Here is a 20,452-nt window from a genome sequence, read left to right on the forward strand (position 1 = left end):
ACTGGAGTCCACTCTCCGCATCTGTTAAGTCAGAACTTTGGCTGGAGTAAGGTACCTTACCTCAATCCAAGGGTGTTCGGGATAAGCCTTGGACGGGTAAGACGGAGTGCACATCCAATGCCGTCAGGTGCCGGTGTGCCGGAAGTCGTCGGTGATTACATAACCTTAGACACTCGGTCACGTGGACCCGCAAACGCCTCACTTGGTCTCAGTGCAGCCACTTTAGCCCGTCCGGTCGCGTCAGATCGCGCTTTCCTTCCGACGCCCACTCCCATCAATGCGACTATTGTGATATTGGAAGGGATCAGGCCCTCGGCATGGAGCCTCCTTGACGTCGGTGCTGTTTTGTTGTGGCTCGCGCTCTCCTGTTCCCGTCTGAGAGAGACTGAGAAGAAAAAGAGGGATTTCCTTTTGGGTTCGTGCTACGATACCTTAGTTATATGCAGCCCAAACAGATCAGGTAATTTATCCATTTGCCAACCATCCGTCGTCTGTTGTTGCAACGCAGCCCAACTCTCCCCGTCTTTTGCTTCCTCCCGCCGACCTGCCCCGCCATCCCGCCAGATCCTGGACGACACCCGGCGATTTTCTACTCCGCCGTACTGCCAACCTCCACTTGCCGACAAACGAGTAAATGTGTCGCTTCGAGCTATTAGGCGCTTTCATCTTGCTTCTCCGCGACTTTGGCGAAAAGTCAAAGTCCAAGAAGCCGCCGCAACCACGCGAAATGTGCCACATCCTCTTCCTCCTCCGTCTCCCTCCTTGAACTCATGATCGGATCCCTGTTTGTACCTTGTCACCGACTAACACCTCGATTCTCTTCCCTCGATAGAAGTAAACAGCCAGCATGCTCCACGAAATCCTCCTCGCCCTCTCTGGGCACCCCTCCCCTCTCCTCCGAACCGACAACTCAGATTCCAATGCGCTATCAACGGCAATCTCACCACCGGAGCGCGAACTCCTAGCCACCGCCGCCCACCTGAGCGACCTCCACGTCAAACTACAGAGCTACACCGCCCCCATCGCCGCCGAGCATCCATCGACGATATGCCGCGCCACGGCGACCGCGATACAGTCCGTCCACCTAGCCGCTTTCCAGCGTAAGGTCCTCGAGGTCGAGGAGACGATACTGCGCAAGGACTCGAGTCTCGTCGGCGCCTACAACATTGTGCCATTGACGGCTGTTGTGGGTGAGTTTTCCGAATGGACGAGACGGATGGAGTGGTTGTGGGAGATTGTGCAGTTCATGCTGAAGAAGCAGCAAGGGCAGACGTGTCGCGGCGCACAGCTGATTGACAGGCTGAGGAGTGAGCTCCAGAGTGGGTACGTCGACATTGAGAGGACGGCTATGAGTCTTGTGTCTGTCGCAGAGACGGCGTGGCTAAAGCAGCTTTCTGCCTGGATCCTCTACGGGCGATTGCCGACGTTTGGAGGAGAGGATTTTTTCGTACAAAAATCGGAGGGAGGTGACCAGGTAGGTCATCAACATTGGGTGGTTTGTGAGGGTTGTGACTGACCGTCAAAGGAATACGTCTCAGTGCCGACTTTCTTGCCCAACTTCGTAACTCTACCAACAGCATCATCAATGCTGTTCATCGGCAGGTCACTCAACCACGTTCGTGTCAAGGGCAGTGTCGAGTCGGGCCTACAAGGCCTTGATCACCTATCTTCGCAACTAAAAGAGCTAACCGCCTTAACATACCCCCTCCACACGGCGAGCTTCTCGCGCGCCATTACCTCGATTCGGCTTACACTCTCACGGACGATCTTACTGAAGCTATTGCCTCTCACCAAAGTCGTCGAGGCCCTCCAGGTTTTGCGAGAGTTCTTCCTTCTTGGCCGCGGCGAATTCGCCATGGCTCTGACACAGCAGGCTGACGAGAAGCTTCGGAGCCGATGGAAGAGATCCGACAACCTCGCTTACGAAAAGCGAGAAGGCCTTGGCACTTTTGCCGTCAAGGAGGGCGAGGTCGCCGCCGTGCTGGCCAAGACGTGGGCGGCCATGGGCTTGATGCAGGGGCAGCACACAGACGAAGACGAGGGGTTGGAGATTGCGCGGGAGCTTCTGCGGTTGACTCTCACAAAGTCTAAGCCGGCAGTGCCTCTCAAGCTCGAGGCTAGCGTATCGCGGCCAACGACGAAGACTCTGGCCACGACCCCTTTCCGCAACCTTCTTTTATCAGTCCCCGTCGTCTTGACGATGCAGATTCCTTCGCCCATGGATATGTTTCTTACCCCCTCCGACTTGCAGATCTACTCCACTATTAATTCGTATCTTCTCTCTATCCGCCGAGCACACATCCGTCTCACTGAGCTATGGAAGATTACATCCTTACGCCGGCATCATCCGGCACCTCCGGGACCACCAGCCGGAAGCACTCGAGCAGGGCGATCTAAGGTGATACTGCTGCGTAAGCGCTATACAGAGAGGTCCAATGCCTTGCGCAGTGCCTGGGTGACATGCAGCTCTGCGTTATTCTTCCTCTCCGAGACGGAGGCATATCTGCAAACGGAAGTAGTAGCTGGGCTATGGGACGGCTTTCACGACTGGCTGACTCCCAAGGAAGAGACGGACGGCACTGAAACAGGACCTTCTGGTTCGTCAACCAAGGCGGCATCGAAACCCACGACAGAAGTCGAGGCAGAAGACGAAGAAGACGATGACGACATCTGGCTAGCCCAGAGCTCACCTACAACCAAGTCACCCAAACCAACAGAACCCACCACAACCCACGACCCCCAGAGTCTCGCCATAGCTCACAGAGCCTACCTCCGCGCCCTCTCCACCCGCCTCCTCCTCACCTTTCCCACCTACACGGACCCGCTGTACAACCTCCTCACGCACACGGACCACCTCGTCGCCCTGACGCAGCGTCTCCACGCCGTCTGGACCTCAATGGACCTCGAAGCGGACGCGGGCGTCGTCGACGCCTTTGTGGACCTCGAGATTGAGGAGACGGAGGTCCGCGCCGCGATCCGCGACGTGGAGAAGCATGTCAAGGACGGGATCCGGGATGTGATTGCCACTCTGCGGAGTCTGGAGGCGGACCCGGCTGCGTTTGCGGACGAGGAGGAGGGCGGTGAGGAAGGGGTTTTGAGGGAGGAGGGTGAGTATGTGCCTCGAAGGGTCGGTGGCGTGGAGAGGTTGTTGATGAAGCTTGATTTGGCGGGGTGGTTTGGGGAGAAAAAGGATGATTTTGGGTTCGTGTTTAGTGAGTACTGAGCAAGGCGACATGGACATGGATTACGAAGAGTTGGGATTGCACATATGCAATACGCACACAGAGCCCTGTGGAAGGGAACATCTCGCCACCCCTCCCCCGCAATGAGCAGAGGCTGGAGAGAACCTTGACGTTTACGGGAGAGACGGGAGAGACTTCATCCAATACAAACAACCACCACAACCGATGAAGATCGTGGAATGAGGGTATTGAAGCGGGGACGAGTAGTACGACGATGCAAAGGACATGCCGTCATAAATCCGAATCTTGAAATCGCTCTCAAAAAAAAAAAAAAACGGGGAACACACAAACACACGCTTATCTGCGGGAGGGGGTCCGTTTGCAAACTACGATGCGTGGTGAGATGTCTACGTTCGTTCGGTTAGACAACCTAAGCGAGGGAGCTTTCACGATATGCCTTCTTCTTTTTTCCATTCCCTTCCCCCTACCCTATTTCCTCTCCGCCCTTCCCTGTCAAGGTGTCAAGGTAGCAAGGCGGAAAGACAAAGAACGTGTTCGTGCAGCGTATGTGGGGTGATTTTGGCCGGCCGGGGCCCAGCAGTAGTAAATTGGCTTTTTGTCCCTTTTTTATGTTATTTTACCGGCGGGACGGACCGGGCTAGGGACTCCGTAGGGGGACGTCATGGGTCACGCCAGAGAGCGGAGCTGGCGTCGCCAGGTCGGTTAAGGTATCGTTTGGCGTGGGGTTACCTTGGCGTCGTACCGAAATCTCACGATGATGGGGCCGCGGGGTGGTGGTGTGACATTGACTATGATCTGTCTACTGGCAACGGGGAAGCATCTGTTTTTTCTGGTCAAGGTCGTATTAATCGGCTTTGTACAAGGGATTTTTACCTATTCTCCCCGATTTTGAGCATCGAGCATTAGCACTAGGCGTTGAAAAATATCCCATGATCACGTTATTCCTCAGCTATGCAAGATGATATGAGCAAATCAGAATCGAGGCAATGACGCACCGTCTGTGTCTTCATTCATATTTACGAAATACCTAATCCATGAAAGGAGGAAGAGGTTTTGAGGGTAGTCGTTTCAGTTCGTACAGGGCTTGCTTGCTTCCGCAATTCATCCATTCCATCCCAGCTCTTGGGAATTTCCAATCCAAACCGGATCCAGCGCCTGTTTGATGCATCTTCCGCAGAAGAAAAAAGAGTAAAGAGATACATACAGAGAGATAAATGCACACACTCAAAAAGGAAAAAGAAACAAAAAAGGGGAGTCCGAAACGCCTTTCCACTCCATGCTGTGAGCGGGAGGAATTTTCCCCATGGTACCGTATCCTGCCCATCATATCCACATTGCTGTCGTCTGTGTGTTGTGTGCTATTCTGTTCTGTATGTGCTGCGCGCAATCCGCTAAACTGTGTTTTGCTCCCTTCTTGGAGTCTGTGTAAGTCGATCACAAGTCGACTTGGAGCTTCCCTCTGAAGGTGGGCTTTTTTTTTCTTTTTCCCTCCCCCATTAGAGATGAGAAATTCGTAGTGAAAGGATGATTTTTTTTTTCCAATGAAAAAATCCAAGGACGAAAGATGGACGTCAAAAACCCATGCATCCTATTTCCCTATCAATAAGTTGAGATCGGACGTTGCCGTAGTGGACTTGAAGCTTGATCAGAGGGGCGACGCTGGAAAAAGTGTTGCATAAAGGCCTTGGGGCCTACGTGCTCTACGTCGAAGGACCGGGAGGTCATGGGCACCGGGATGCGGGTGAACTTCTTCGTTTGCCAGCGGGTCTTGATGCAGTCGTCGACAAGGGCCATGAGGCCGGTGGCGATGATCACATCGGCGACGTCGGTGACGGCATCGAGGACGCTGCGGTCGCTGATCCACATGTGGCAAGGGGGCACCCAGCCACCGGCACTTTCATCCTCAATAACCTGGTTGGGCGATCGGGTCTCGGGGACGATGTGCGCGACGGCATCGCGGGCGTCGTTGTTGCCGTCCTTAACGAGGTGGAAAGAGACGACGCCGAGGTTCTTGTCGGTGACACGCTTCCACTGGTACTTGTGACCCCACCAGTCAAACTCGTAGCGCTTGTTGTTGGCACCGCCGCGGCGTGAGACGTCGACGCGCGCATAGTTGGAGAACTCGAGCTTCAAGGTGTTGCTGGGAACCGGTCGAGCCTTGGACTTTGTTTCGAACGAGGCTGAACGCTTGAAGCTTGCCGCGTCGTCACCATAAGTGCGCGTAGACGAGGAGCTTGACTGCGGGCGCTGTGAAGCTCCCTCTTTGCCCTTCCCTCCGAAGATCGAGCCGCCCGAGTTGGTGCGCGACAGAGGAGGCTTCCTCATGGAGAGGGTCTTGATGGCACTTGAGACGGATCGCTGGAGAGTTGGTCGCTCTTGATTGTTTTCCTCGACGTACTTGCGCTTGGAATTGCAGACTTCGCGGCCGGAGTCGCGGCAGTACCGGCGAAGCGAGAACTCACGCTTGCTGAGGTCGTACATGCGCAGGTGGAAGAGCTGGATGTTGAAGGGTCGGCGACCGGGGGCGACGGTGTCTACTCTGAGGTTCATGTTGCCGTCCGGGGTAAACTCGTCATGGCAGATGGACAACCTGTTCATGGAGGGGAACAGCTTGCCAAAATCCTGGGGCGTTGAGGGTCGTACATCGGTGTCGATAATGTCGCGGTAGTAGGTGGGCAAAGGCGGGATGTCGCGGTGCTTATCGAAGTTGTCTAGTCCGGCTTCCCGTTGGAGTTCAAGCTCGTCCTCGTCATCCGAGGCCAGACTGGAGTCGAAGGTGTCGACGGACGATCTCAGACAGTTGCTGGTGGAAGGGGATATGTCTTCTTCGTAGACAGGCGGGATCTTGTTAGAGATGGTCCTGGCTTCTTTGACTGAAGAGGCCTCGGTGCTCGCATAGTAAGAAGTAGGTGTTGTGCTCTGTGATTCATACGTCTCGTACGAGTCGCAAGACTCACTACTCCTACGGAAGTCCCGACTACTTGTCGAGCTCTTGGAGCTATTTTTCCGATATGAATGTGACATGGTGATGTGTTGTTGTGTGTTGTGTGGGGTGAGCCGAATGGGAGACTCGAGGTTGAGAGAGGAGTGTTGTTGGTGTTATACGATGTAGTAGAGGTATGTATGCCAGGATTGCTAAGGGAGGGAGCAAGGCTTCATATAATCCCAATGGAATAAGGCCTCTGAATAAGTGACCTGGAGGATTGGGCTCTAGAGATTGGGGAAAGAGGGCGTGAAGTATCGTGCAGGTTGGTGAAGGATTAGGCAATAACGTGTGTTTGACGTGAAGCCAGGGTGTTGGTTTCCGACGAGGACCTAAGGCGATGGGGCCGGTTGGATAAAGCAGGGGGTGTTTGATTCCGAGGCGGTTGGGAATGGAGAGGAGTCGAGATGTGAGAGTGATTATAAAGTGAGTATGGTCAAGAGTTGGTGGATATGATACAAGGACAAGAATATAGCCATCAGGCAGGAGAGCAGTCCGATGAGAGCAGGAAAAAAACGTGCAGAGACGGAAAGAATAATACGTGGTGATGGGGACCGGGGCGCGACGGGTGGGAGGTGGTTTGCTTCTTAACGGAGGGTGGGCAGCTATGGTGCGGACGGGCAGGGAATACGTGGGACGGGGATCGGAGATGGCAGAGGCAGCGACGGCAGAGACGGGGAAGGTCGTCCACAGTTCAAGGTACGTAGATACGAATACCCAAGTATCGCTGTACCAAGAGATGGACCCCAGACGGTACGACACCACACGACTGGAATTGGAACAACAGGGCCCTGCACTGCTACCTTCCTTGGGTACAACTCAGAAGTATCCGTAAGGTACGTCTTCCCCCCTGCTTGACCTGAGATGCCTTACGGTGCCCACTGCCAGGTGCTGCGTGTGGTCTTCTCCTTCAGAACCCCAAAAGATTGGACAAGACGGGATGGATGGGTTGGAGAGGGGAGAGGAGCGACAGGGTTTTCTTTGGCTGGCGAGAGAGCAGGCCGCCGCCAGAGGCGTGAGTCGCCCAAACGGACGGATGGTCTGCCTTTTGGGGAATGTGGATGCGTGAACGACGGCAAAAGTCATGAACAAGTCATTCGGTGCTTCATCCTCGGGCGAGTTGGCGTGAAGGAGGACTCGGAATGGTCAAGTAGCGACATGGCAACAAGTACACAACCCCGTACTCTGGCAGGTACCTTGCTCATTCTCTGATTCCTTCCCCCATTTTTGGCGATAACGAGACACGAAGGCACTGCATGTGTGGGGGAAAAAATGGGAGGAAGTCTCGCTGGGCTTGGCTTTGCAATGCAGACAAGTCACCCGGCCGAGGGAAAGAAACACCGGGAAGGAGCCAGCGGTCTCTCGGCCTTCTCAGTCCTCCTTCCTGCCTCAACACCTCAGCCGTACCTTACCCTGGGTGCTTGGGTAAGAAACGGGGAAAACAGGAACGGTGGCCCGCTGTGGGATGTTCCCTGCCCGAAACGGTACGAATTGCTTGTGCGCTCTTGTCTTTTGATTCTGGCCTGGCCGAAGGAAGTCGTAGGGGAGCAACAATGTCCCACGAATAAGGCGCCGTGTCGCATTTGCAAATTTCTCGCTGGTACCTTACCACAGTATCCGTACCTATTCGCGACTACAACACTGAAGATTCCAGAGACACCCGACCGGCGACAACGAATACGTCTCGCAGCATGCTCGAAAGGGAGCCAGGGTGGCACCACAGGTCTCGCGGTTTTAGCTTCCGGTGGCATGTTTCCTAGAGACCTTGACCCTGTCTGCCCGCTAAGGGTCCTTGGTAGCCTGTGAGCCAGCCCACAGTCGCACCCAGATTCTTCACTTCAGAGTTCAAGGACCTGGACTGTGGACAGAGCAAGTCTTGGGAGTGTCCCGCTGGAACGGTCGGAATGGAGACCTGCTTTGGAGCTTATTCCTGGCGTCGTTCCCGCTGGAGACGCAGGCAAGCCGCAACGCAGGCCCGGGAACACTCGGTTTGCCCATCAATTTGATTAAAAGCCCCCAAAACTCTGTTTGTAAGCTAACGATTCCAGCCCGACGACCGCCACGGTCGCCCACGTCCCCCCATGTTCACTACTACGAATACAGTCACTTCTTCTTGAACCAGCTGGCGCCTCTCGTGGCTGAGCAAAAAGTCACAGTCATCGCTATCAAAACTCACGGCAAGACTCCGACCGGCTTGGATTCCAAACTCAAGGCGGTCTTTCGGGTGGTCTCCAGGCCACTGGATATTCCAGCAGTGACCGAAAAGATTCATTCCTGCGTGCGTGCCTGCTTGGCCCGACCCTCTTGGATATGGTCTCTTTCCTCAACGGCCAATGACCCAGTACATCGTAGGCCGCCTTCTGTGGCTTGGGCGGCGACTCAAGCCTGATCGAATGTGTCGTTGTGTCATCAGGTAAGTAGGGAAGGGACTTTATCCGAACAATTCTGGCTCTTGTGTCATTGCCATTTTCAGCCACCATCGTTCTTTCTCGCGCGGCTATTGGGAATACCTAACACTTCATCAGCTACCTTAGGTAGGTCATTGCTACAGCGAAAAGAGTATGGAAGGAGGGAAGGGGGGAAACGCCGGCAGAATCACGCTGTTACTCGCCCAAAAGAATGCAAAATGACCAAATCATCTCGCGAGCATCGTCCGTCCACCAGGGAGAATTTCCTCCTGCCGATTTTTCTTTCCTGCCCATCTGATTGATCCATAGCTTCAACGATCGGCACTCATCGCCCTTCCCGGATCCCTTCCCGCTTTCTTGGTCACCGGCTGGACTCGTCGACTCGCAGCTTACCCTCCTTGCCTCCTTGAGTTCCTCCAGCTTGGAAATAACTCCCTGCCTGCCTGCCAACTTCCCGACACTTCGACCTGCATCTAGAACGTCCTCTTTTCCCTCACCTGCCCCCCTCTCTCCGTCATCTTCTCTTCATTCGCTGGCAACGCCGTTATCTCTGTGTAATACCCCTTCGTCGTCCCTCAAACTCCACGCCGCACCACTCACTAGAATTCAAGATACTGACGTGCCACCTACGACCTTTGGCCTCCTCTTCGTCTTACTACGCAACACTCCGTCCAACTCCGTCTCACGCAATGATTTCATCGCGGCGCAACGTTCGACTTGCCCTGCTGCCCAATCGACGACGGCCTCCCGTCGTCACATCCGCGATGCCACCCTCAAGCGCCCCATACGACCCCATCAACACGTGTAGACTAAAAAGGCCTTCTAGAATTCCCGTCGATAGCCACCGCACTGCATAGCCGTAACCCTGCGCCAGCCAGTCCAGTCCAGCTCAGGTATTCAACCTGTTGATCTCAGAACGGATGACACATCGCGCGCAACAACAGACCCTGCTCTGTACCCCACGGTTCACAAGCAACGCTTACTGTAAGGATACACACAGCCCTCAGGCCGGCCCGCCCTTGAAGACCTGACTTTTGTAGACTGTGACTGCTGTCATGGCGTCTGACAAAAGTCAATCTATCCGACTTTACTTCTGCGTCGTCTCCATTTCTATACGGAGCACGAGGCACGCCGCAGTCCCAGAGAGTCAGGGACTGTCTTTGACAAACCCCACCAGCTTTGTTGGCCGCCTAGTCTCTTGCGCTTAATTTAGCTCCTCCATCGTCAGCCACAACCAGCCGCCATCGTTACGCCGTCTTTCCCCACGATACTACCGCTTCAGTCTTCATACACCGCAACCTCGTCCTCAGCTGGCCTGGGATGACGATGGCGGTGGGATCGTTGGGGGCCTCTAGGGCTGCCTGCATCGTGCTATCAAGACACGCCGATGTGTCTTGCGTAACGCTTCAGGATTGCCAAATGGTCCTCTTCGACACAGACTTCCCTTTCGCCTACAGCGGCCGCGGCGTCAAGAACCGCATTTCATCTCAAAGCCCTGTCCAAAGCCCCAATAACAACATCGTGACGAATCATCCACCGCCTCTTTTTCGTTTCGAGCGCCGCCCTCGCTGATGCCCAACGGCCGAGCTAGCCCCACGAATTGGTCAGAGTCGAGGCTGCATGCCGCACTTGATTCATTGGAGCAGGCGGTCACGATCAAAGCCCCAGAGCCTGCTCTCGCTTTGCTGTCCTCTGGATACCAGGCTCGAGTTCCTGCAATTCCGACTCGGCAGGCGTTCTTGGGATTTGGGACCTTGCAACAATGTGCATGCTGCCTAGCTTGCATCTTCGTCTGGTACGCAAAAACTTTCGAACCCCTATTTACTCGGCATGCATCTTATCTAGAGCCCAAAGTCAGCTCTGTCATTGGTTCGCGTCGATTCGTAGAGACTACAGGGCGGCCTTCATGATTATGTAGTCGCCATGTTCAATACTCAGGGCCTTGCGATGGAAGTCTCACAATCCTCGATTGATTTGTGCTGCTTGACAGCTCGGTATGACGAAGTCAATTAGGTATTCCAGAGGAGAATGCAGAGTATCCAGCTCCTGCAACCCCATCTGCAGGCATTTGAGACACGCTTGTCTTACGAACTTGCAGCAGAATGACCGAACCTGCGTCTGCTCAGAGACCGTTTCTGCCAAATTTTTTGTACCTTCGCTTATGCGGGTTGCTGTCATCTTGGCTTCCGGCCACCGCCGTGTGTCAGATGATGATTCGCTGGAACTACTACTTCACCACTCCCGAGAATCGGCCCTGCTCACGACAGATCTTGAGCACCCAACACGTGCTATCTCATCGCTGCTCTGAGTCTTCTCTGACAGGTCTCATCGACTGATGCTGTACTCCGTAGGACGGCGCGGAGTCCGGCCCCTATCAACTGCTGCTGCGTTTTCAGGGTCTACTGGCGGCCCAACGCACACTTCACCATGATGCGGTTCAGGGCGAGCAATCAGGCATCCAGATTCCATCTCGTTTATGGGACAGGCGACCATATGGCATCGATTGCGGCGCCCTGGAGACATGTTGGTCTACCACACAATTCTTGTGCTTAATCGACCTCACCCTGCGGCCCAGATTATGCGGCGCCTCACAACATTAGAGTCATAGTGCAAGGATTCTGTCAGTCTCTGCATACGGCTCCTAAACGTGTCACAGGCGGCATCGATCTCTGGGCAATTATCAATCAGTAGTTACCGCCGATCAGTGCGGCAGCGACACTCCCGCCGACTTCCTCGTACGCGTTCCTTGATCCGCGTTCATCTCGGGCCACTACCCGACGCTTGGCCCTCGGCAGACCTCACCAAGAATGGCAGATTTTACGGAACATCTACTCGACGTAAGGATGGGTCACCGTTGTCATTGAGCGCCTCGGTTGTGCTCATGATCCCGTGGAACTGGCTTTCGACATTTACTGGATAATCCCCTCGCTACGGTACGGATGTGTCCCTACGTGCCGCATTTTGGACCTGATCATCGGGTCTAGAATATATACTCCTGCACGAAACATACAGTATTTTGCAACGTAAGTCTGTGTCGACTCACAGGATTGGGTGACCTCATCATCCGTTGAGCTTGAGGAGGGCAACCTGCGTCCAACATGCAAGTGTCCGAAGCCGGGGTTGTCATACAGCATCTACAGCTGTATGGTAGCTGTCTTCTTCGCCAGTGACGCAATGATGCCTTGCAAGAGCCATTCGTCTCCTGGAACTACGCACTGAAGTAGTAGCATCTCGAAACCTCGACAGTTGCCCGTCTTCGCAGTGTTTGCCCAAGATTGTCTATGCTCTGTCGCCGCAATTGCACGTTGACTATGTGGTCTCAATGACGTCTTGACGAACGAGCGTGCCATGGCAATGCGTACGTTGTAATGTGGCGATGTACGCACTTTTATCCTGTATACGAGGATAATCAGTCCTCAGCGAGGGACATCTTTGAGCCCAAGACAGTCATTTATCCGCACGCGCGCCTATTAGCTGCCATTGCAGCGCTTAATGCCAATGTCGATCTCGCCAGTCAACGGCAAGATGTCTAGTAGTATTTGAGATATACGTTGTCTTGCGACGGCGAATGCGTGTCTGACTCTCCCGGAGAGGAAGTTCTCATCGATATACCACAGTCCACAAGCTTGACACTTGCGACAGACGAATCTCGACTTATTTCTAGACTTCTCCAACCTTGCTTGTCACATCAATTTTTAGGTCGGGCTTCAACGATGTTTCATTTGCTGTACGGGTGTATACCGCGTTCTTCCCTGTGTTAAGACGACCTAGAAGCGCGAATGGAAAGTCTATCCGCGTTGAGTACTACGTCGGCACAACCACGCACCAAATGGCGTGGACTGATTTGCCCCGGCCGTACGTCTTGCTGATCCGGATGCAACGGTCTGTGTTTTCAGACGACGTTCTAGACCTCGCTGTTCTTTCGTGACTTCGCCTCTGAACCATTGCGACTGCGGTAGCCCTGGACTTGGGTCTATGAGAGACAGAATCGAGCACTAGGTTTCATGGGCAGCATTACAACCAGCCAGTCAGGTATTGGTAAGTTTACCTAGACAGTGATTGGGCTCTCGACGATTCATGTGATCATTTTTTCGACATTTTGCGGCGTCCATACACGTGGTAGAGAGAAAGCCTTTCCCCCGCACTCGCTGCACGGCGTTGTGCAACCCCGTAGCCGACAGAGGAGTGTTAACACCGCAGCGGCGGCCGGCGGCGCGTCTCTTGAAATCTCGGCCTATGGAAGCAGCCGATCGTCATCCCAGTGCAGTGGCATGCTAGGCCAGAGCCGCCGGCAACGGAGCTTTGCCTGGGCAGATGGATGCATCACACCTTGTCGAAAGCTGCACGCATCTCGTTCTGGGGGCGATGATCGGGTCCGGGGTAGGTGGACCTTTTCGGGAACTAGGAGTTGAGAAGGGTGTTTCCGTCTGTCAAGCCTGCTTGCGATCGTGTTTCTATCCGGGATGGCATGTTTGAAAAGGGGCATGACCAGAAAAAGTGGTTGACTCTAGGTCAAGTAATCAGGAGACTCGACTCGGCTAAACGCGTCATTAAAGACGACGAACATTCTCGTCAAACTATCGTCCGTTAACCATGAACCTCTCTACTACAGGCTGAGACAGGTTGGTAGAAATCATCTTTTCATCCGGCAGAGCCAGCCATCCAAACTGATGGAAATTTTCTCCGTTGTCATCTCCTCATCCCTGTCGCCGACCTCTCTGTGAGAAGTTCCGTCCTTGACAAGTCTAGGGCCGAACCGGACCTAGCCGAGCCTTTCCCTCTTTCAAAGTTTTTCCCTTGCCATGCTAGAGAGCCAAACGACGAATTGCGGAAATCCCGCATATGTAGCCGGTTAGAAAGGCGAGCCAGTTGCGCTGCCGCTGTCATTGGATGCCGGTTGCTTTAGTGCGGGATGAAGAGTGTGGGTGAGTGAAAGATTGGGGGTAGATGGGATGATGGTGGTGGGGGGAGAGGAGGAGGAGAATGGAGGATGGAGGATGGAGGATGGTCTGGAAGGGAGTCGTGAGAGTCTAGGTGCCTTGGAGGGGGGGGGGGGGGGAGGTGCGCAAGCGGACTCGTTTGACAGGCCACCATCTCACCACTTGAGGATTTCTTAGCCTACGGTGTTGTGATTGGTTCTGGTGACCCCGATACCCTGGGAAAGAGGACGAGTGCCTTGAGCATTCTTTTCTGTGGTTTCTTGAGACTGATGGTGGAAGACTGAAGGGAAGGAGAGAGAGAGAAAGGAGGGACTTGAAATTTGGTGACGGCGATATGAGTGAGGAATTGTTGATGTTTATGTGACTTGGTAAGAAGGCATGCTGGAGATGTGGTTTGGGCCTGAGGATGTTTGGGCCGGTTGACAAGACTTATTTTAAGTAAGTAAGATGGGCGTCCTATGAAAGAAACTAGAAGAAGAGAAACATGGCTGACGTTATGACGCTTTTCTAATTCATGTTTTTCCTACGGCATCGCGGTTTAAAGGGATGTGCTAGGATCATCAACGGTGATAATTGCTATGTCATATGTCGGGCTGAGGGGAATTCGTTCCTTTGACTTCTTCTAGCTGTGTCAAAAGCAAGTAGGTATGTATTGTATGTTGGCCAGCGTAGGAGAGGGCCGATGAGTAATTGGCAGCAATGCTTTAGGATATTTCATAGTTGATTAAAATTTACTATCTCACCTTTGTGGTTTCTTAGCCAAGGAGACATTTGAATAAATGGGTCCATGTGTCTCCTTGAGGCCGCGTCGTGTTCCTTCATGTCAGGTAGAAGAAGTTCTAGAGATACACGGGGCAGGGGGGAGTAACATTTCGGTGGACCTCTGTCTACCCCCTGGCTTCACTCAACATTGATTTGAAAGAAGCGAATATCTTGTTATCTAAGAAGGCGTACAAAATAATTGTTTATGACATTTCTCCACTCCAAGTTACCAAGCTGGGGAGTTGTTTGTTAGCGAAGTAAAGGGCTTTCTTATCTGTGGTTTAGTTTTTAAGACTGGCGGGACTCCATCCTAGAAGCTGTGCTCTTTAATCTTCCTGGACTTAGATACTTAAGAATACTATAGGTGCTGGGCTGGAGTTGTGAATTACAAGAAAGAACTCTCTTGAGAGATATGTACATCTTCACACTCACCTCGGCTGGACTTGATCCTGGTGAACTCCTCTAGGGCCGATTCCCTCACCCAATTCGTACACGCCTCACTCCGCTATCACATACCATGTGAGGTATATTTAGCGGCTCGTATTATCACGTTCAGTCCCTTTTCTTAACAAAAAATCTAGAGGTAGCTTGTAGCAAGGGCTATAAATTGGTCGTGACGGGTCATACCTTACCCCAGTCTACTAGGAAGCAAAGTAAGTCTGGTCTGGAAGACAGGGACAGGCCTATTGTATTAACTCCTTTGTACAAGTGAATTTGTCGCAGACTACGTTCTTCTTCAACAACACCTTGCTCGATCGTATTCGTGATAAGATACGCGGACTAGGCGCGATTCTCAAGAACGCGACTGATTAAGGGAGAGACGACCTCGCCTTTCAATTTCCAATGACGATTGCTAGGCGGCTTGGCCTCAGGAGTCAGGTCGGAAAGTCACTGTCCTGGGTGTCTTCTACTTCGGAATATAAGCCATTCTAATGGTATGATATATATATAAGTGAGAAGACGCGTGCTGTATACATACGGTTGTGGAGTGAGATCTCCTCAACCTCCAAGGACATTTAACAGGCTATTTTGCCTTTGACCGATTAAGCACCCTATAACGCTGCTAGGGGAAAGACGTGAAGATAGAGACAGATGAATCCCCTTGTAAGGTAAATAGCTCCCTTGCACCTTGACTCATGCCGCTCAATCGGCCTTCAGTGATAGAAATGAATGTGCCCCTATAAAACAGCCAAAACATGACAACCCCAACTTGGGTGGAGGTGATGTTATTTTAGTTCAACGAGTAGCTCTTGATATCAATGGTGCACGTCTTGTCTCCCTCAGATTCTATGGTCTGAGATCGATGCGGCGTCCAGAGCAGCCATTCAAGGTAATACAAAGGATAATCATTCAGGACAGACGAGGAAACTTCCGATCTAAGTACTTTTACAACGTCTCGTATTCGTTCCAAGATACGTGCGTGAGAGAGAGGAAAGAGAAACGCTCACCGACATAAGAAGAAAGAAATCTAGACTTCAAAGAGCTTCTCAGATGCCGCGTCAATAGGTTGTATTGCTACATATAGCCTAGGAAGTGTAAGTGGACGCAGCTTTGTAGGCAGCTTGACGGGGCCGTCTTGTTCCTAGCGGATTTTATAAAGTCTTTATAGCCGACTTAACCCACGAACAAAAGCACTTAGGAGGGGGAATTTACAAGGACACACAAAACTACTTCTTTCACCTTAGATCTTTGTGCTTAAACATAATGTCCATAAGGACCTTATGCCATGAATGTAATTCCGGCACAGGTGTCCTTAGGTGTCCGTCAGGCCCCCCCCCCCCTTGAATCCTAGTCAAGTGTCATCTTAACCATTCTTCCTGCCCTGAATCATCAATAAGATCACTGCCCAAAACTTAGTGATTTGCCCCTCTTTCTCAAAGAGCTTTGACCGGAGTGCCTTTCCTCGGAGTTAATGAGAGGGTTCACGTCTCACTTCTAGCAAGAGAACCTGGCTTGGGGAAGAACATCACGAATAACGGGGCGCTGGTACAAGCTACATTGACCACCACTAAGCTTAGCTCAGGACAGGAAAGAGTATCCTAGGTAATGGGGTACAAGTTGAGTGAAATAAGGTGAAGCAGATACCCAACTGAGCAAAAACCACAAGCACGTCTCCACATCCTCATGTGTCCAGGCCGGAAACCACAATCAAAGCAATGCCAGACGACAAATCACTTTCATGTCTTGACAAAATAGAATCAATGCGTTGCTACTAGGTACCTAAAGCAAACTATGCTGCGGGGGGGCGTATAGCGAATGAATAACACGAGGACGAGCGAGATGAAGAAAGATCCCAGTCTATCTCCCATCCTCTCCTGAACGCGCAATAGATGCATCAGACCGATCCGTCGTGACCGTAGACTCCCAGTCGGTGTCTTCGTCGATGAGGTGAGTAGTCCCTCTTCAGCGAGCTGACCGTCGTCCTTCTTCGCAGCGACGGCTGCCGTGGGGGCTCCCAGCTTGTCTCCTAAGACGGGCTGTTCCATCCCACCCAGCTCCGGGGCATCACACGCCAAATTTTAACCTCACCACTACGCAAGTCATCCAGCTTGAAACTTTCAACCTTGTTCTTCTTGCTCTCGCGGCCCTGCTCCCAGGCGCGAACCTTCTTTTTCGTGCCATCCCATTCCGATACAACCGCCACGTGGTCAGGCTTGCCAACCTCCATCGAATACTTGGCGTGCATGGGGCCGTGCTTGCCCTGGAATCGAGCGTTCCGAATGGAGATGATATCGCCAGGTCGGATCTGGTCGTTCTGTTGTGTAGAGGCGTTGGCCATGTTGGAGTAGACGAGTGCGCCGTAAGCTCTGGTGCCAATCGGTGCCAGGGCATCGTTGAAAGGCTTCAAGAGCTCATGGATAAGACCTTGCGGTGTACCATCTCCAACGATAGTTTCCTTTTTGGAGACAACAGCTTCAGAAATCGGCCGCCCAAATCGTTCGTACGATTGCTCGAGCTCATCCTGTCGGAGGGCTCTTGGGGGTGGATCGTGTCGTTGATCCAGCTGAACATCGGCAGCGTTGTTCTGGTCGTATTCAACGGTGATGATCGTCTGCGAGTAATCTTGGAAGAGCACGTAAATAGTCCGTGTAACAATCGAGCCTGATGTCGAGTCGTCCGTCTCGTAGTATAAGTCCTTTCTACCCTGGAACACGGGAGGGACCGTTTTGTCCTGACGCCACCATCCACTTTGCTTGGCCAAGTCAACATTGTTAGCTATGAAGCCTGATTCTGTGGACATGGAAGGTCTGTGTGCGTCCATAGAGCGTCGCTGAGACATGGAGGCTCGCGACACATCCAGCGACTGGCGCGCTCGGCCAGCGGGAGGGGCGGGGGGCGGAGCTCTCGTGTGAGATGGCGATGGCAATGGCGGAGCATCATCCTGGAAGTACCCCTCCTCTTCAATCTTCGGGGTCCGCTGAGAGAACGGCACCTTGGGGGTGGAGTAGTTATAGGGGTCGTACTCGTCGTCGTCCCTTGCCGGCGGAGGGGGCGGAGGAGCTGTCCGCGGTACATCCACAGAGCGACGCTTATCAGCCATCGGCACCGGTGGTGGAGCAGCTCTAGGTGGCGGGCCGGTTGGGATGGGTGGCGGCATAGTCGGTGGTAGAGCGGGAGATATGGGTGACCTGACTGGTGTGTTGTCATCGAGACTCGAATCTCTAGCGTGTGATTTGAGTGCGTCCTTGTGGGGAACTGACGAGGCAATGTCGGTATCGTAGTCTCCTTCATACTCGGTAACCTCGTCCTCATCATCGCCTTGCTGAGGAGGTCTGATCGGAGGTGATATGGGTGATGCGACGTGCATATCCTGCGTCGACTGGCGGCTCAGACCACCGCCCGGAGGTGGTGGAGGAGGTGGTCGCGATTGTGCTGTGGGAATGGGAGGAGCGGCTCCAGGAATAGGAGGCGGAATTCTGCTCATCCGCTTGCTTGAGGAGCTGGTGGGAGATGTTGGTGAGAACTCGGAGCCCGGAATGGGGGGCGGCGAGCGTGCGGCAGTGGCGACCGGCGGCAGTGGCGGGGGCGCTCGTGTTTCTTCGGCCTTGGGAGTGTCGAGAACACCTCCTGACAATTCATCGTCGGACACTGAGCCGTCACTGGGAGACTTGAGCCCGGAAGTAGGGGGTCGAGCTGAAGCACTGTAAGCCACTATCTCGATCGTCGGATGTACAGGGTAGAGAACTTACAATCGCTGGGAACGGGCGGCGCTGCGGGCCGGGATCCTGGAACAGGAGGAGCTCCTGAGGGCTCACGAAGAGGAACTTTCTACGGTCAGTATAGGGAACCAAGATTACAGCTGTCTTGGACAACTCACGACTTGGAGGTGGGCTAGTGATTGGCTCGTCTCTTTCATCATCAACGTCAATCGTTCTTGGAGGCGGAGGCGGCGCTCTGGGAGATGTTGGAGGCTCAGGCTCAGCAGCCTCTTCTTGACGTTTGGGTGCGCTCAGTCCTGGCAATGCCATCATGCCCGGTACGGCGACACGGCTCGTAGGCGATGTCTCCTCTTCGTGCTCCTCTGTCGGTGAGGCCTCCACTGGCTTTTCGATTGTCTTCTTCTTCTTTGGAATGGCCGGAGCCATCGGGATTCCGAACATGCCGTGCATTCCCATGCCACCGCTCATCTTCGCCATCCTGGCTCGGAGCTCCTCCTTCCTGCGGACCTCAGGGTCAACATCGTCGTCCTCTTCTTCGGCTTCGCCCGGCTCATCAGTTGCCTCTTCCTCATGTCTCGCCTCGATAGGTGAGGCGACCTGAGGCCGTGGGACAGGCCGTGGAGCCGCATCGCTGTCATCACGTTCGGTGAGATCCTCCGGACCTTCGGTGTCGCCGGCCCCAGACATGTCCGCTTCATTGCCGTCATGGTAGCTCTCGGCAGCAGGGCCCTTGGAAGACTTGCGCCTGGGCGGGGGCGGCATACGAGCCGAGTCTATCGAGCTGCGACCTGCCACCTCCTCCGCTTCGGCCTCGGGTGCAGGGGCAGGAGCAGGAGCAGCGCCGGCATCCTCAGATGCCTCCTGGCTGTCGGTACGCTTCTTAGGTGGCGGTCGTGCAGCCTTCTTCTTCGCAGCAGCCTCGGCGTTACGCTGTGCTTGTTCCTGCTGTTGTCTCTGGAGAAGAGCGATGCGCTCCTTCAGCGTAGTCGGCTTCGGCGCATCTTCACCCTCTTCACCAGAAGGACCAGGAGCCATGCCGGCCTTCTCAGCATTCTCCTGGGCTTCTGCTTCCCTTTCCAAGATTTCCGGGTCCTCGTCTCTTCGGTAGACCTTTGCGACCGGTGCCTGCGTAGGCGGCGGGACGTATGCATTGCGGCTAGGAGGAGGAGCCACAAACGGCTTCTTGATGTGGTAGGAACCTTGGGCCAGCCCGCTCGGCTTAAAGGGCGTAATGGGGGCGGCCGAGGCTTTGTTAAATGCAGCGATGCGATCCTTGAAAGCATTGCTGGACGGCTTGGGCGGTGGGCCGGGCTTGGATGAAGCAGGCGCTGCCTTGGCGATGGGAGGCGACGTAGCTGCGGGGGATTCAGTCCTGGGAGCCGGAGCAACCGGGGTCGGTTCGGGGATTGGCTCAGGTGCCTTCACAGGCTCGGGCTCGGGAGCTGCGGGTGCTTCGGGCGAGGCAGAGATGGCAGCGGCGGGGGGCGGCGCGGGTTTCTCGACCTCGCTGTGAGCTTCTTTGGTGGGTTGAGGCTCGGATTGAGGAACTGGGGCGGGCGCCTCCGAGACGGGGGACGTGACCTCGGCCTCTTTCTTGGTTCGGGTTCTCGTTGGGCGAGGCGGGGCCTGGGGTTCGAATTTCTCGACGAAATTGCGAGGAAAGATTCCTTCGTGCTTGGCGCCAGAGTCGTCGACGTACTCGCCAGTGTACCAGTCATCATCCTCCTCGTCCGTCACGGTGATGATGACGCCGGCGGGGAACTGGAGGTCATCATCGTGGGGCGAGGAGTATTCGAACAGGGCCTTGACCCTGAAAGGGGCGGTCGACATGGCCGGCAGTGATCGGGATAGTCCGTCGTCTTCGTCGATATCGTCGTTGTCGTCGGCTTGGCTTGTTGTCGATTTGTTTGTGGGATGCGAACACCTGGACGGTCGAAAGAGGAGTTGGGTGCCGCAGGTTAGAGCGAGCGACGCTGGAGCTCTAGGGTGTGGGGCA

General features: G+C 54.1%; 4 protein-coding genes across 4 annotated transcripts; 2 read left to right on the forward strand and 2 right to left on the reverse strand.

Annotated features, from left to right (window-relative positions):
- Positions 1-847: 847 nt before the first annotated feature.
- On the forward strand, positions 848-3,223 carry BDP55DRAFT_541436 (Spc97/Spc98 family protein; the record flags this gene model as incomplete). The annotated part of the gene is made up of 2 exons (XM_060568217.1): positions 848-1,474; positions 1,526-3,223. The coding sequence occupies 2 exons, from the start codon at positions 848-850 to the stop codon at positions 3,221-3,223; spliced, it is 2,325 nt and encodes a 774-aa protein (XP_060435703.1).
- Positions 3,224-4,802: 1,579 nt separating this feature from the next.
- BDP55DRAFT_723563 (uncharacterized protein) lies at positions 4,803-6,227 on the reverse strand (the record flags this gene model as incomplete). The annotated part of the gene is made up of 1 exon (XM_060578766.1): positions 4,803-6,227. One exon carries the CDS (start codon positions 6,225-6,227, stop codon positions 4,803-4,805), a length of 1,425 nt encoding a protein of 474 aa, XP_060435704.1.
- Positions 6,228-7,458: 1,231 nt separating this feature from the next.
- Positions 7,459-9,402, forward strand: BDP55DRAFT_626619 (uncharacterized protein; the record flags this gene model as incomplete). The annotated part of the gene is made up of 7 exons (XM_060571656.1): positions 7,459-7,611; positions 7,801-7,988; positions 8,055-8,174; positions 8,290-8,464; positions 8,539-8,599; positions 8,712-8,745; positions 8,904-9,402. The coding sequence occupies 7 exons, from the start codon at positions 7,459-7,461 to the stop codon at positions 9,400-9,402; spliced, it is 1,230 nt and encodes a 409-aa protein (XP_060435705.1).
- A 7,361-nt stretch (positions 9,403-16,763) lies between these two features.
- Positions 16,764-20,286, reverse strand: BDP55DRAFT_723565 (uncharacterized protein; the record flags this gene model as incomplete). Its single annotated transcript, XM_060578767.1, has 3 exons — positions 16,764-18,430; positions 18,487-18,561; positions 18,615-20,286. The coding sequence occupies 3 exons, from the start codon at positions 20,284-20,286 to the stop codon at positions 16,764-16,766; spliced, it is 3,414 nt and encodes a 1,137-aa protein (XP_060435706.1).
- Between the last annotated feature and the right edge of the window lie 166 nt (positions 20,287-20,452).

This window comes from Colletotrichum godetiae, assembly GCF_030913485.1.
Source record: "Colletotrichum godetiae strain CBS 193.32 chromosome Unknown BDP55scaffold_3, whole genome shotgun sequence".
Lineage (NCBI taxonomy): Eukaryota > Fungi > Ascomycota > Sordariomycetes > Glomerellales > Glomerellaceae > Colletotrichum > Colletotrichum godetiae.